The following is a 14963-nucleotide window of genomic DNA, read 5'->3' on the forward strand; positions in this document are numbered from 1 at the left end:
CTACTTTTATGGTTAATTTTATTTTGTAACTTATCAGTACTCCCTCACGTGTTGCTAAAGGAGTTGTCGACCACACCAAAATGAGTCTACATGGTGCTAGTGGGGGACATGAGAGATCAAGAGATAGACGACGGTCAAGTGACAGATCACGAGATTCTTCTCATGAAAGAACAGAGTCTCAGCTCACTCCTTGTATTAGAAATGTTACTTCTCCAACACGACAGCACCATGTTGGTATGTAGATGAACTAAACCTTCCTAACAATTTTTAAGCATGCATTTACCTTTTTAAAGTAGTAAGGATAATGAGATGTGTCTAGTACTTCAAAGTAAAATTAACTTGTTACTTTTATTTAGTTGATTTTATTTTAGTTTAGCTTGGTTCTTGCTGTGAAAAAAACCTTCTTAAATGAAACAAAAAAGAATTTTTTAAAGAATCTGGGACAGACTTATAAAAGAAATAACTTGAAAAGCCTTTGTAATTGTGATATCTAGATTTCAAATTTTTTCAAGTTGGTTTTTATCTTATGAGATGTATAGCAGTGATTTATTTTAAAGTAGTTTGTATATTACTGTAATAACAAATTTACTATAAATGTCAATAAAATTATCAGTAATAGTCATTATTGATAGGGATTCTTGGCTAATTATCATGGATAAAAGGAATTGAAAGGTAGAATACCCATTAGAGTAATTTATTTTGATTTTTGACAGTACATTTAATAATAAAAATAGAAGATGAAAGAGAAAGTGAAATGTTTTGCTTTCTTGACAACTAGCTCAGGTCTTTCTCTTCCTATCCATTGCTATAAATCAGGAGTGGGGAACCTTTTGTCTGTCAGGGGCCATTTGGTTATTTATAAGATCATTCGTAGGCCATACAAAATTATCAACCTAAAAATTATGTTGCTATGAAAAAAGCCCATAGATTTATTGAACTTTGAGTCCCGCCTGCAGTTGCTTTGGCATTGCCAGACCAAATGATATAGCCCTTGGGCTGGGTGTTCCCCACCCCTGCTTATAAATGAATGCTATTACCCCAGGTAAATATGTGTGACTGTAAAACACTAGTCTGAAGCAGAGGTATGTAAGCAATGTGAACTTGCTGATTTTCATTTTCTCCTGGGAAGGGACAAATTTAATACCTTGACTTACTATATGAGGTAGTTTCTGATTGTTATAAAGTAAAATCATTTCTATTAGGGTCAAAGCATGTGCAGAAGTTGTCAATATCTAAGTAGGTCCTTAAAGTCAAACTAGTACTGATAAGTTAAAAAAAGAAAAAAGTAAGAGATTTAGTTTGTTATATGCAAAGTTCAGCATATGGGAAGATAATAGAATGATACAATTATTTTATTAACTTTAACAAATTCTGCTTTTGGGATGCTACCAGCATTGTGGAAACATGTAATAGAATGGAGGTGTCAGAGTATCTCTGGAGATACTGCACATCTAATTATATAATCAGTAAAGCTGTACAGAGTGTTCTAAGTAGCCTGAGTCATAGAGGAATTTGGCAAAAGCTGATGAAGCTGAGGGGATGGAGGTACATTTTTAGGTCACCTTTAAACTGTGATCTAGCCTGTAAAGGAAACTTAATCATAAAATCTCAGTTTTAATTTTTCCTCTTCAGAATATTGGAACCTACCTATTAAAATTATAAATAGTAATTATTTGGTTCTATAAAATTTGCAGCAGTGCTTTATTCAACAAAAGTGAAAATGAAAAGAAAAGCAATATATCATCAGCTATTAAAGCCACTTAATTTGGTAGACATTAAAAGTCATTTGAAAAAATAAATACTTCTTGCTATCCTTATTGAAATTTTTTTCTTCTCTCAGACCTTCCTATTGTGAGATAAATAACTGGTTTTGAAATGCCTTTATTAACACAGCGAGATTCCAAAAGTATGAATACTTTTAGTATTTGGGAGAGTTTAAAATTGGTATTCTTACTACTCTTTTACTAACTTTCAATGCTTACTTATTTGACTTGTGATTCTGCTCCTTGGGTTTTTATATATATTGTTAAGTAGAGTAGTAACATAAAATTTATCTTAATTTTGACCTTAGTCTAGGTCAACATTAGTAAGGTCTACATCTTTTTAAAATTCTACAAAGTTAATTATTTTAGAAAGTATTTTGATGTTTTTAATCCTGGGAAATAAATTAGTATTTTGGTATTCTGTGGAAATGTTATTTCAGATAAAAAAGCAGAAATGCTGTGATTTAAAACAACTTTTCTAAATCAGTAATATTAAAAGATACATGGATCTTGAATTTTTTAGAAGAAAATTCGTGTGACTTTGTTTAACATCTTTATTTCAGAACGAGAAAAAGATCACAGTTCCTCTCGTCCAGGCAGTCCTCGTCCTCAAAAAACATCTCCAAATGGTGGCAGTAGCAGTGCTGGGAACAGCAGCAGAAATAGTAGTCAGTCAAGTTCAGATGGTAGCTGTAAGACATCTGGGGAGATGGTGTTTGTTTATGAAAATGCAAAAGAAGGCGCACGGAATATAAGAACATCAGAACGAGTGACACTAATTGTGGATAATACTAGATTTGTTGTAGACCCATCCATTTTTACTGCACAGCCAAATACAATGTTGGGCAGGTTTGTATTATTGTAGTTGTTTGTGTTAATGAATTTTAAAGCACTTTCACATTTGTTTTTTCCATTTAAGTTTACAGTAATTCTCTGTTGGGGTGTAGTGTTCCTATTTTACAGATGTAAGAACTGAGCTTTTGAAGGTTAAATACCTTGCTCAGGTTAATAGAGCTAGAAAGTGGTAGAGCCAGTTTTGTTTTGTTTTGGTTTGGTTTTTGTTAATCCTCACCTGAGGATATTTTTCCATTGATTTTTTTTCCCCCTTTCCATTGACTTTTTTAGAAAGGGTAGAAGGGAGGGGAAGAGAGACAGAGAGAAGTATTGATGTGAGAAAGACACATTGGTTGGCTGCCTCCCACAGGCACCCTGACCAGGGTTGGGGTTTGAGCCTGCAACTGAGATATGTGCCCTTGACTAGAATTGAACCCAGGACCCTTCATTCTGTAGGCCAACTCTCTATCCACTGAGCCAAACCGGCTATCAGTCTTGTTGAAAGAGAAAAAAACCCAACAGTTTGGTTAGCTGAAAAGTCAGCATTTGTCAGTTTGATATCGACACTTAAAAAAAGGAATCTTCCCCCCTCCCCTTTTTTTAAAATTGATTTCAGAGAGGAAGGGAGAGGGAGAGAGATAGAAACATCAATGATGATAGAGAATCATTGATTGACTGCCTCCTGCACACTCCCCACTGGGGATAGAGCCCACAACCTGGGCATGTGCTGGGAATCGAACTGTGACCTCCTGGTTCATAGGTTGATGCTCAGCCACTGAGACACCCGGCTGGGCAAATAAAACCTATTTACAAAATATAAAATGAAGGGGCATATATATGAAGTAGAAGTTTACACAAGGTAAAAAAAAAATTTTTTTAGGTTGCATATGAATATTTGGGATATGTGCATACTTTTGTGTGTGTGTATGTGTGTGTGATTTGTCAGTGTCTCAATATAGAATAAATGCCAGCATATGACACTACACATTTTGAGTAGATATATATTTACTTTTAACATTTGCTTTGCATCTGCTAGTAGAGAAAGATTGGTCAGCTGCCTCCTGCACGCCCCCTATTGGGGATTGAGCCCGCAACCTGGGCATGTGTCCCTGGAATTGAACCCAGGACCCTTTCGTCTGCAGTCTGATGCTCTGTCCACTGAGCCAGACCAGCTAGGGCTTTTATATATTTTTTAGTAGCACAGGGGAGATTATTTGATGCTATTAGGAGGATGACTTGACACTATTAATACTTTATTTTTTACCTGCACTTTAAAGAAACAGTTGAAAAGTAGATATTTGATATTTTGCCTCAGTTATTAAGCTGTTTTCTTTAAAAAAAAAAAAAAGTTATTTCTGTGTGTGTCCATTATTGACCTGAAAAGTATAATTTTCTCCTTTTGAAAAAGTTCACGTATTAGAGAAAGTTGCATGACATTTGATTTCTGAAAGACTGTCCTTTTTACATCAGTGAAGTTTCTTTTCATATGAATTGAACAAAGCATATCTTTGGGGATGAAAATTAATATTCATGGGAACTATTAAAAAGCAGTTGCATTCTTTTGGAAATTCAAATAAAAAAGCTTTGTTCTTTATAGGTTTATGTGTTATAACAAAAGGGGAAACCATTTACATTGGGAAAGTGTTGAGTAGAGTACTTAGATCAGCCATATCTACTTTAGTAATGGTGTACCAGGTTCAGAGGGTCTCCGTTTTTTTCATGTAGTTAAGTACAATTTAAAGGCTATCATTTATTCAGAGATTATATCCTCCTATTTTTTTCTTGTTAGAATGTCCTGTCTTTTATGAAAAGACTAGTGGCCCGGTGCACAAAAATCTGTGCACTTGGGTGGGTCCCTCAGCCCGGCCAGTGCCCTCTAGCAGTCTGGGCCCCTCGGGGGCCCCTTCCCCTGGCTGCTGGCACCAGTTTTCCTCGGGCGCCGGAACCCAGGCCTTCGCTCTTCGCCGGTGAGGGGCTTAACTCCTCACTTGCCGCACGCGGGCCCCGGGGGCATGGTGGAGGACGGAGCGCAGTGAGCAGCGAGGAGCTAAGCCCCTGGGTGCTCGCCACATGCAGGCCCCAGGAGCGTGGCGGAGGCCAGCGCAGCGGGCTTCCCTCATTGCTCTTCGCTCGCCACGCCAGCCTTCGCTCACTGCTCCTGCCTGGGGCCAGCCGACTTTGCTCCGTTGCTTGGCGCCTACGTATGCAAATTAACCACCATCTTTGTTGGCGGTTAACTGCCATCTTTCTTGGCAGTTAATTTGCATATCGCCCTGATTAGCCAATGGGAAGCGTAGCGAAGGTACGGTCAATTACCCTTTTGTCTTTTATTATATAGGATAGTGATAGCAGATGGTACATAATGCCCTTATTTATGAAAACAAAACATAGGCAAAACTTTGGCAGCTCCCCAAATTTGTTCTGAAATTTTGTTATCCATGAAATGCTTAAATCTGGAAATCTGTGGACTAGATGTTTTTGGAGGAGACTTTACTTTCTGCCCTAACCGGTTTGGCTCGGTGGATAGAGCGTCGGCCTGCGGACTGAAAGTTCCCAGGTTCGATTCCAGTCAGGGGCATGTGCCTTGGTTGCGGGCACATCCCCAGTGGGGGGTGTGTAGGAGGCAGCTGATCGATGTTTCTCTCTCATCGATGTTTCTAACTCTCTATCCCTTTCCCTTCCTCTCTGTAGAAATAAATCAATAAAATATGTTTAAAAAGAAATAAATAAACTAATAAATAATAATACAAGAATAAACTCTGTTTCACGTATTCACAAATGTAAACCTACTTTTACCCACCCCTGTACACTACTGTTTCCTCCCATCATAAAGAAAATACTTTAAGCCCTAACCAGTTTGGCCCAGTGGATAGAGGGTCGGCCTGCGGACTCAAGGGTCCCAGGTTCGATTCTGGTCAAGGGCATGTACCTTGGTTGCGGGCACATCCCCAGTAGGGAGTGTGCAGGAGGCAGCTGATCAATGTTTCTTTCTCATTGATGTTTCAAACTCTCTATCCCTCTCCCTTTCTCTCTGTAAAAATCAACTATATATACATATATATATATATATAAAATACTTTAAATATTCCTTTGTTAAATATGTTTGTCAAGATAAATTTCTGATAAAAATTCTTGAACTAATTTAATTATATAATTTAATACTTAAATTACAATTCCTTTTTAGTTTTGTGCATGAAATCAATTTTCCCTTTTGAAGAAAGTGTCCTAATGATATATTTCTTAATTACTTCCTATTATAGGATGTTCGGATCTGGCAGAGAACATAATTTTACACGTCCCAATGAGAAGGGAGAATATGAGGTGGCAGAAGGAATTGGTTCCACTGTATTTCGAGCTATTCTGGTAAATTTTTGTTGCTTATGTGTTTTGACTTAATCATATTCATATGACCCCTTCTTGGTAAGTACTTGAATTGAAATCAGAGTTTGATTTGGATATCTTTATGGAGGTATGTAGGATATTGTTTTTTAAATAACATTTAATTTGTCTTTATTTTAGTACATAAAAATAATATTTAACTAAATGAATTTTATGACCTTTGGAAAGATAGGATAGCGGATGATTCATCTCTTGGGTCTGCATAGGCATTTCTTTCAAAAGGTTTTAATGTTAACATATATTCCTCTCTCCTTAATTCTCTTAAATAAAATAAGTCAATTTTTTGGTACCCAAGAATTAATGTGGCTACTTGAATTCTAATATTTTATTGCACATAAGCAGTATGGACATTTATAAACATTTAAAATTATTCTCTAAAACAGTGGTTCCCAAACTTATTTGGCCTACCGCCCCCTTTCCAGAAAAAATATTACTCAGCGCCCCCTGGAAATTAATTTTTTAAAAATTTTAATAGCAATTAAACAGAACGATATATGCCCCCAAATGCACCAGTGGCCATCACCGCCCCCCTGGATCGCTGCAGCGCCCACCAGGGGGCGGTAGCGCCCACTTTGGGAATCACTGCTCTAAAATGAATTTGTTGCCGAAACCGGTTTGGCTCAGTGGATAGAGCGTCGGCCTGCGGACTGAAAGGTTCCAGGTTCGATTATGGTCAAGGGCATGTACCTGGGTTGTGGGCCCATCCCCAGTGGGAGATGTGCAGGAGGCGGCTGATCGATGTTTCTTTCTCATCGATGTTTCTGAGTCTCTATCTCTCTCCCTTCCTCTCTGTAAAAAATCAATAAAATATATATATAAAAAAGTTATCTTTATAAAAAAAAATGAATTTGTTAGCATCTTTGTTTTAAACCTTTATTTTTATTTTGAAGTTTTAACCTTTTATTTTTGAGGAATATTTGTAATTTCTCTACTTGTAATTTCAAATCAGTGATAAAAATTTGATTATAGTGTGTTACAGTTTATGCCACAGTCTGAAAATACTGTTTCCTCAAATCGTTTTGGGAAAAAAGAGGAGGGAGGATCTTGAGGTACAAGACAGGAAAAGTAATAGTTGACCCTCGAATAATACAGGTTTGGTTCCACTTATATGCAAATGTTTTTCAATAAATAACTAGAAGCATTTTCTCCTTATACTTTTAATAATTTTCTTTAGCTTACATTATTGTAAGACTAAAGTATATAATACACACAACATACAAAATATGCGTTAATTGACTCTTTGTTATTGGTAAGGCTTCCAGTCAATAGTAGGCTATTGTTAATTAAGTTTTGGGGGAGTCAAAAGTTATACATGAGTTTTCAAATGTACAATGTGTTGGTACTCGTAAGTCCGGTGTTATTCAGGGTCAGCTGCATTGATCTTGATTGAATTGTTAGTACTTGGAGAAACAGTTGTGAATACCAGAAAATATTTTGTTTCCATTGATGCAGCAGCTTTAGAAATTATGTTACTGTGGCTCTGAACCTCAAGAACCTAGAGACAGATCTTAATTTGGTGGGGGGGATGGGGGACGAAATGCTTTTTCAGCTGTCAGTACTTCCATTTGACCCCCAAGGAGTTGACAAGTAAGGAATATTTTCATAATTTAGCTATGAAGTAACTTATTTGTAATGCCGGGGCCAGCCCCTAATAACATTTTAAGTAGAGTTGAAATAATTACTATTGATTGATTATAGTAATATGGGAAATACAAAGGATAGTATGTGGAAGAATAATACCTAAGTGTGCATTCTATTTTAGATATTTTAATAGTTGGATATGACTTTGAAGTTCTTTACTAAAAACTTTAAATTTTGCTCAATTCTCTTCAAGCATGTCAGACTCGCTGCCAGCAGGTTTAAATGAGGTATGTGGCCTGTTTGCCGCAAGTTTGACATGCTTGCTCTAGGTAATTAAGGTAACTTAAAATACGTTATTCAACTTTCTTACTTTAAAAAACACTTATGCCCTGGCCGGTTTGACTCTGGATAGAGTCAGTCTGCGGACCAAAGGGTTTGATTCTGGTCAAGGGCATATACCTTGGTTGCAGGGTCCTCCCCCGTGTGGGCTCTGGTCGGGGTGTGTGCAGGAGGCAACCAATCAATGTGTTTCTCTCACGTCAGTGTTTCTCTCTGTCTTTCCCTCTCTCTTCTACTCTTCCTAAAAATCAATGGAAAAATATCCTCAGGTGAGGATTAAAATAAATAAATAAATAAATAAATAAATAAATAAATAAATAAATAAATAAATGTAGGTTCTTAAAAAACAACTTAAAAATATGTGGTAGTTACATAAAGAAATAACTCATAGGGGGGAAATACATATAATTTAGCATGGCATAGTAGAGAGATATGTAAATAATTGGGAGATTTAGATTTTTATCTTACCTGCTGTTAAATAATTTTATGACTGGGTGAGTCAGTGAAGCAATTGGGCCTTAATAATAAGTTTTGGCTACCTCATGCTCCAAATGTTTTACAAATGTTTTATTCATTCTTGCCTTTTTTTTTTTTTTTTTTTTTTTTTAGGATTACTATAAAACAGGAGTAATTCGTTGTCCTGATGGCATATCTATTCCTGAACTGAGAGAAGCATGTGACTACCTTTGTATCTCTTTTGAATATAGCACTATTAAATGTAGAGATCTCAGTAAGTATGCTCTTTCGTGTGTGGCTAGTCTGTGGAGTTATACTATATATTGGAATGAAAAGGCTGAAATAGTGCTATTTACCTAGACTTCAAATATTTAACTGAATTGTAAAGTATTCTAATACCATAAAGATTATTTATGGAAATCTACAGAGGTGTTTATAAGCTCCATGTGCAATTTTCCAAAACTGTTTTCAACTTTTAATAATTTATTTTTTTGATAGACTCTTCCAGATTTCCTCATTGACTGTTTTCCTCTATAATTTGTTGCTAGTCTTTTAACTACCAGCTTGGGAGCCCTGGCTTGGGTCAAGTGTGGTGTTTGGCTTAATTCCTCAGATCACATCAACCAGTATTTCAGAAATTTTTTGTACTTAGCCTATAAGATAATATTCTAAGCCACAAATTCTCAAAACCAGTATTTGTCATTAAAGGTTTTAGATTGAATACCTAGTCCTCAGTTATGCAAAGGGCTAAAGGTTCAAGAACTTCAAACATAGTCTCAGAGCAAGGTCCAGAACTTTGGAATCCTATTTCTTTGATATTTTCTTCTCACAAGAAGAGAATATCAGCCCCCACCATTTCACCGTTATGCCATGCCTAAGAAGAAAAGGTGATTGATTATATATATAGAAAAGTCAAAATAGTATATGAGAATTGTCCAATGTTGACTTGATATTAAGTGGTTGGAGAAGTTCAGAAGAAGGAGTGGTTATTGTGGGCTAGAGGGTTTAGGGATGAGCCCAGAGGATACAGGTAGTAAAGAATGAATAGGAAAGATTTAGAAAGAGTAGAGTAGGGAGGTCATTCTGAGAGCTGGGATTTTTGGAATAAAGATGCAAAATATGTACTTTGGAAATAACCTAGTTGGAGCAGAGACTTTATATCAGGACCAGAAGGAGACAGGAATAAATAGGTGGGCCAGATTATGGGAGGTCTTTAATCCAAACTAATGCTCTTACATTTTATTTTATATGCAATATAGAGGCCATTTTTAAAGTTTCCTATACGTGGTTATAGCCTTATGTTAGCCCCAGACATAATGGTTATCTTTATTACCTAAATTCAATCCTAGCTTGGCAGAGTGGTGTTATACCTTTTCAGAGATTGGTGTGTTGGAAACTGAACGGGAACTTTTATTTAAAAATTTTAAGGCACCTCCTGTATACTTAAATATAACTAGCCTTCTTCATGCTTAGTTATGAATTAACTCTGAAAATGAGTAGTCTTATTAAGTCTCTCCCTAAGTACAGTTTTAGTTTTGCCAAACATTCCTTAAAGTGTCCATAAAAATATCAGTAGGTGTCACAAAGCAGTGAATGGTCCAACTCAGTCCATTTCTCTGTAAATAATATTTAAAAGTTTAAAGTCAAATTGTTGGACGCCTGGAACATACAACTGTAAACTTGAATAAAGTTGCTATTTTTTCACATTTAAAAAATGTTTTTTAGTTGAAACCATGAGCATTCATTATTCTAATTATAGATCCTAGACTTTTAAGTTTAGTGTATTTATTCATGGGACAATTTTAATTTAACTTTATATAATTAGATGTTGAATTTTGGTGACTGTTGAATAAAAAAAAAAAAACACTAGAATTTCTTAGAGATGATTTGTATTTTAGTTCTGTAATCCTTTGGACATAGTTACCTTGTCGCTATTAAGTTTCATTTATTTGTTGTGGAATTAAGGGTAAAACCTTTATGTAAAATATATATAGTATGGTTTTTCTAGACTTCTGACTTTTTTTTTAATTATTATTAGTTAAGGTATTACAAATGTGTCCTCATCCCCCCCATTAACCCCCAACCTCCCCCCCCCCCCGCCCCGCACACTCATGCTCCCATCCCCCTGTTGTCCATGTCCATTGGTTTGGCTTATATACATGTATACAAGTCCTTCGGTTGATCTCTTCCCCTTACCCCGCCCTCCCCTACTTTCCTTCTGGGGATTGATAGCCTGATCACTGTTTCTCAGTCTTTGGGTCTGTCCCTTTTCATCAGTCTATGTTGTTCTCTATAATCCACAAATGAGTGAGATCATGTGGTATTTATCTTTCTCTGACTGGCTTATTTCATTTAGCATAATGCTCTCCATAGACTTCTGACTTTTTTTTTTTATATATATATATTTTATTGATTTTTTACAGAGAGGAAGGGAGAGAGATAGAGAGTCAGAAACATCGATGGGAGAGAATCATCGATCAGCCGCCTCCTGCACATCCCCCAGTGGGGATGTGCCCGCAACCCAGGTACATGCCCCTGACCGGAATCGAACCTGGGACCCCTCAGTCCGCAGGCCGACGCTCTATCCACTGAGCCAAACAGGTTTCGGCAACTTCTGACTTTTAAGTAATACTTAAAATTATTTATAGGTTACTTGCAATATATGTTGCTAAAAATTTAAGATTCTTATAGATTAGTAAAACAAAAATATATAGAATGTGAAGAGACAGAAATAGTCTTTAGAAATATAAAAGGATGCTGTGGGTGTATAGCTTTAAATTTTTTTCCTGAAAATAAGTGCCTTTACTGACCATTGGAATGACACTTGACATTAAAATGTCTTTTTGTCTCTTAACTTAAAAAGAAATTATACAAGTACTAAATGCTTATCAAATAGAGTTCTCCATTTCTTGGGCAAATTACTTAAAACCTTGTTTCTTAGTTTTCTCATCTTTAAAATGGAGATGGTAATACTTATCTCACTAGGTTGTTGTGAAGATTAAATGAACTGTGCTTGACACAGTGTTAAATAAGGGTTTACTTAAAAAAATAAGCAAAATTAGGAAATAAAGGAAACTTAGAAAAATATTAAAGGGTCATATTGTACTGTACATGCTATTTATATTTTCACATGGAAAAATATATTGTGAATAACTATATTAGTAAATATTTTTAAATAACATTGTTTAATGATTACATAGTAATCAATCATTTTCTGCATTTTTATTGAGCACTCACTTTATAGCAAATATTTGGTCTATAAAAGACAACAAAAAAAGATAAGGTCACTGTTTGCATGCTTGTAGTCTAGTGGGGAAGACAGATAAGTAAATTGTATTTTGGTGTTAGAGGAAGAATAGGGTGTTAAATGAGCTTGTAGGAACAGTACCTAACTCGGGTGTGGGGGCTTGGGGAAGCTTTCTGGAGGAAAGGGAAGAAGTGTGTTCCAAGCAGAAGGAATTGTATGTTCAGAGGTAAGGTTAGTACAGGGAAGGACTGACTTCTCAATCTTCTGGCATGGAACTTAATGTAATGAAGGAAGTCTGTGGTTTATAGTAGCTCCCCAACTAGGCTGTAGATTTCTTCAGTGTATACATTCTCTTCCTAGGCAAGCACTGTAACCCAGAAGAGGTTTTGAGAACCAGGGTTGAACTCAGGAATGAAGGCCTAGGGCTAAAAGAAATAAAAATACATGTTAAGTTTGAAATAACCTGTTAGACACTCAGATGGAAATGTTGAGTGGGACATTGGTTATACATGTCTAAAGTTCAAGAGAGAAATGAGTCATCAATATATCAATAGTATTTAAAGAAAATATTTTTTAAAAGTGCACACTTATCCAAAACCTCCTTTTTCAAATAACAGGGCTTTATGGATCAAGGTGAAGATTTGGGACTTTTATTTTTTAAAATATATTTCTTTATTGATTTCAGACAGGAAGGAGAGAGTGATGGAAACATCAGTGATGATAGAGAACCATTGATTGGCTGTTAACTGCACGCCCCCTACTGGGGATTGAGCTGGCAACCCAGACATGTGCCCTTGGCTGGAATCGAACCTGGGACCCTTCAGTCCGCAGGCTGACGCTCTATCCACTGAGCCACGTCGGCTAGGGCATGGGACTTAAGAACAGCACAAGTTATGAAAGGTTTAAACTAAGAGACACATAATTAGATTTGGCTGCTGTGGGGAAAATGAATTACAGTAGTTCCCTCTTATCTGAGGGAACTGTATTCAAAGACCCCCAGTGGATCCCTGAAACGTCATATACAGATATACATTTTCTGTTCATGTCTTCCACCCACAAGTTTCATGCTTTTTAATTAAGTACTTATGATGCTCCGTAGTTTTAACTTTTGCAATTTTGAGGTATAACAACAAAACTAGCATGAATTTCTTTTTCCTTTTTCACAATTTCACAGAAGATTCGTTCTTACCATAGATCTTATCAACCTCAGCATATTATTTTTTTTTTCTTTCCTTAAATCAAGAACTTTCACCTTTCCACTTAAAGGAAATACTTCATGACTTTCCTTTGGCATGTCTGAATTGCCAGCATCACTGTTCTTGTGCTTTGGGGCCATTATTAAGTAAAATAAGGGTGACTTGGATACAAGGACTGTGTTACTGCGACAGTGGACCTGATAACCTGGACAGCAACTAGTGACTAACGGGCAGGTAGTGTGTGCAGCGTGGACATGCTGTACAAAAGGAGGATTCATATTTCTGGGTTGCACAGAGCTGGACAGTACAAGATTTCATCATGCTGCTCTGAACAGCATGCAATTTAAAATGTATGAATTGTTTCTTTCTTTCTTTCCTTTTTTTTTAAAGAGTTATTTGAGCCAAACTGACATCATATGCCAGGAAGCAAGATTTCAAATGCTCTTGGTATTTTTCATTTAATATTTTTGGACCATGGTTGATTGTGGGTAACTGAAATCGCAGAAAGCGAAACCATAGATAAGGGGGTACTTCTTTATAGAGGGCAAAAGCAAATGTTGGGGAGTTTGATTAGAAGGTTTTACAGTAGTTTGTGTGAAAATTGATGACTTGGTCTCTGATGGGGGCAGATGTGTTCTGTTTATTGCTGTTTAACCATTCCAAACTTAGTAGCATCAAGTATCATTTTTGTTCTGTGGGTCAGGAATTCAGATGGTACAAAAGAGGTGGCTTGTCTGTTCTACAATGTCTGAGGGCTTATTCTTGTGAAAAATTGAAGGGCTGAGGTGACTCAAATGCTGGATTCAGCAAGGACTGTCGAACACAGTTCCTGTATGTGGCCTCTTCATGTGTCTGGGGCTTCTCCAAGCCTGGAGACTGGGTTCAGAAAGAAATCATTTGGAGAGTGAGCAATCCCCAGACCATGGCAAAACTGCAAGTCATACACCAACCATCATCTCTGCCATGCTCCGCTGGTTACAAGCAAGTCAGTATGACCAGCCTAGATAAAGGGGCGGAGAATTAGACTATACCTCCTGCAAGGAGCTGTGAAGGTCACATTGCAGAAAAGCATGTGGCATACAAGAGTTGGTAGCTTTGCAAAACATCATCTTCCGGAGAAGGAAATGACATAATTCAAGATGTATTTAAGAGGTGAATGTAATAGCACTTGGGGAATGATTGAATTAAGAGATGAAAGAGGAATCAAGGGTTCATTCATTTATTCCACAATTATTTAAATGCCTGTCAATGCCTGGCACTCTTCTGAGGTGATTCTGAGAACTTGAGTGGATGCTGATGCTGTTTACTGATTTAGAAAACACTGCAGAGAGATATAGAGAGGATTCAGTTCAATTCTGGATGTATTGAGTGAGTTTGAAGTAGATGCCTGTGAGGTGGCATCCAAGTGGAGGTTTCCAGAAGGCAGTTGAATATAATGCATCTAGACTACAGAAGGCAGAATATTCATAGAATACATTTGGGAATTGTCAGCATAAAGTGAGAAGAGAAAAGAACTTAAAATTGTGCACACTTTAGAGGAGAAAGAGTTGGCAGAGGTGACTAGAGAAAAACAGCCAAAGAGGAGAAAGAAAACTGGTAGCAGAGTTCTTAGGGATAAGAGCATTTTAAGGAGGAGGGGGAGAGATTCAATCGAGAGATCAAATAAGATTGGAATGAAAAGAGGTTCATTGTCTTTAACAATCTAAAAGTCATTTGAAGACTACAGTGAGAGCAGTTTTAAGGAGTGTGGAGGCCAGATTGGAATTGGTTCAGAAATTAGGTCAAAGAGAATGTGTTCATACATGTAGGAGTTTTGCTATAAATGGAATTTTTTTTTCCATCTTACTATTTATATTTTTTAAGCAAGTTATTAACAATCATAAATGAAGACATGTAAATGTATTTTCTACATATAGATTTGGTTTGGAAAGTAATTAGCAACATATTGCAAAGTAGTTTTAATTTTGTAACAATATGTCTCACTATTAATAATATGGGCATTGTTTTCCATTTCTTTATACCATCAAAATAATTGTGATTCAAGTGTAAACATCTAGCATCATCTACTGGAATTCATATCATAAGCAATTGACAACATACAAATGGATTGTATTTCAAATATCCATTTCTGGTCATTAAAGCTGACAT

At 36.5% G+C, this 14963-nt stretch overlaps 1 protein-coding gene across 4 annotated transcripts in view; it reads left to right on the forward strand.

Moving 5' to 3' along the window:
* Positions 1-14963, forward strand: part of BTBD10 (BTB domain containing 10) — a 63159-nt gene that overhangs the window by 37586 nt on the left and 10610 nt on the right. For 3 of the 4 annotated variants that reach the window (XM_081098891.1, XM_081098892.1, XM_081098890.1), the window contains 4 exons: positions 38-234; positions 2327-2612; positions 5858-5960; positions 8526-8646. In XM_081098891.1, the coding sequence (XP_080955017.1) occupies positions 38-234; positions 2327-2612; positions 5858-5960; positions 8526-8646 (707 nt within the window). The remainder of the gene's footprint in view (positions 1-37; positions 235-2326; positions 2613-5857; positions 5961-8525; positions 8647-14963) is intronic. The other variant, XM_081098893.1, reaches the window with a different exon arrangement.

This window comes from Myotis nattereri, assembly GCF_964212035.1.
Source record: "Myotis nattereri genome assembly, chromosome: 9".
In the NCBI taxonomy this organism is placed as follows: Eukaryota; Metazoa; Chordata; class Mammalia; order Chiroptera; family Vespertilionidae; genus Myotis; species Myotis nattereri.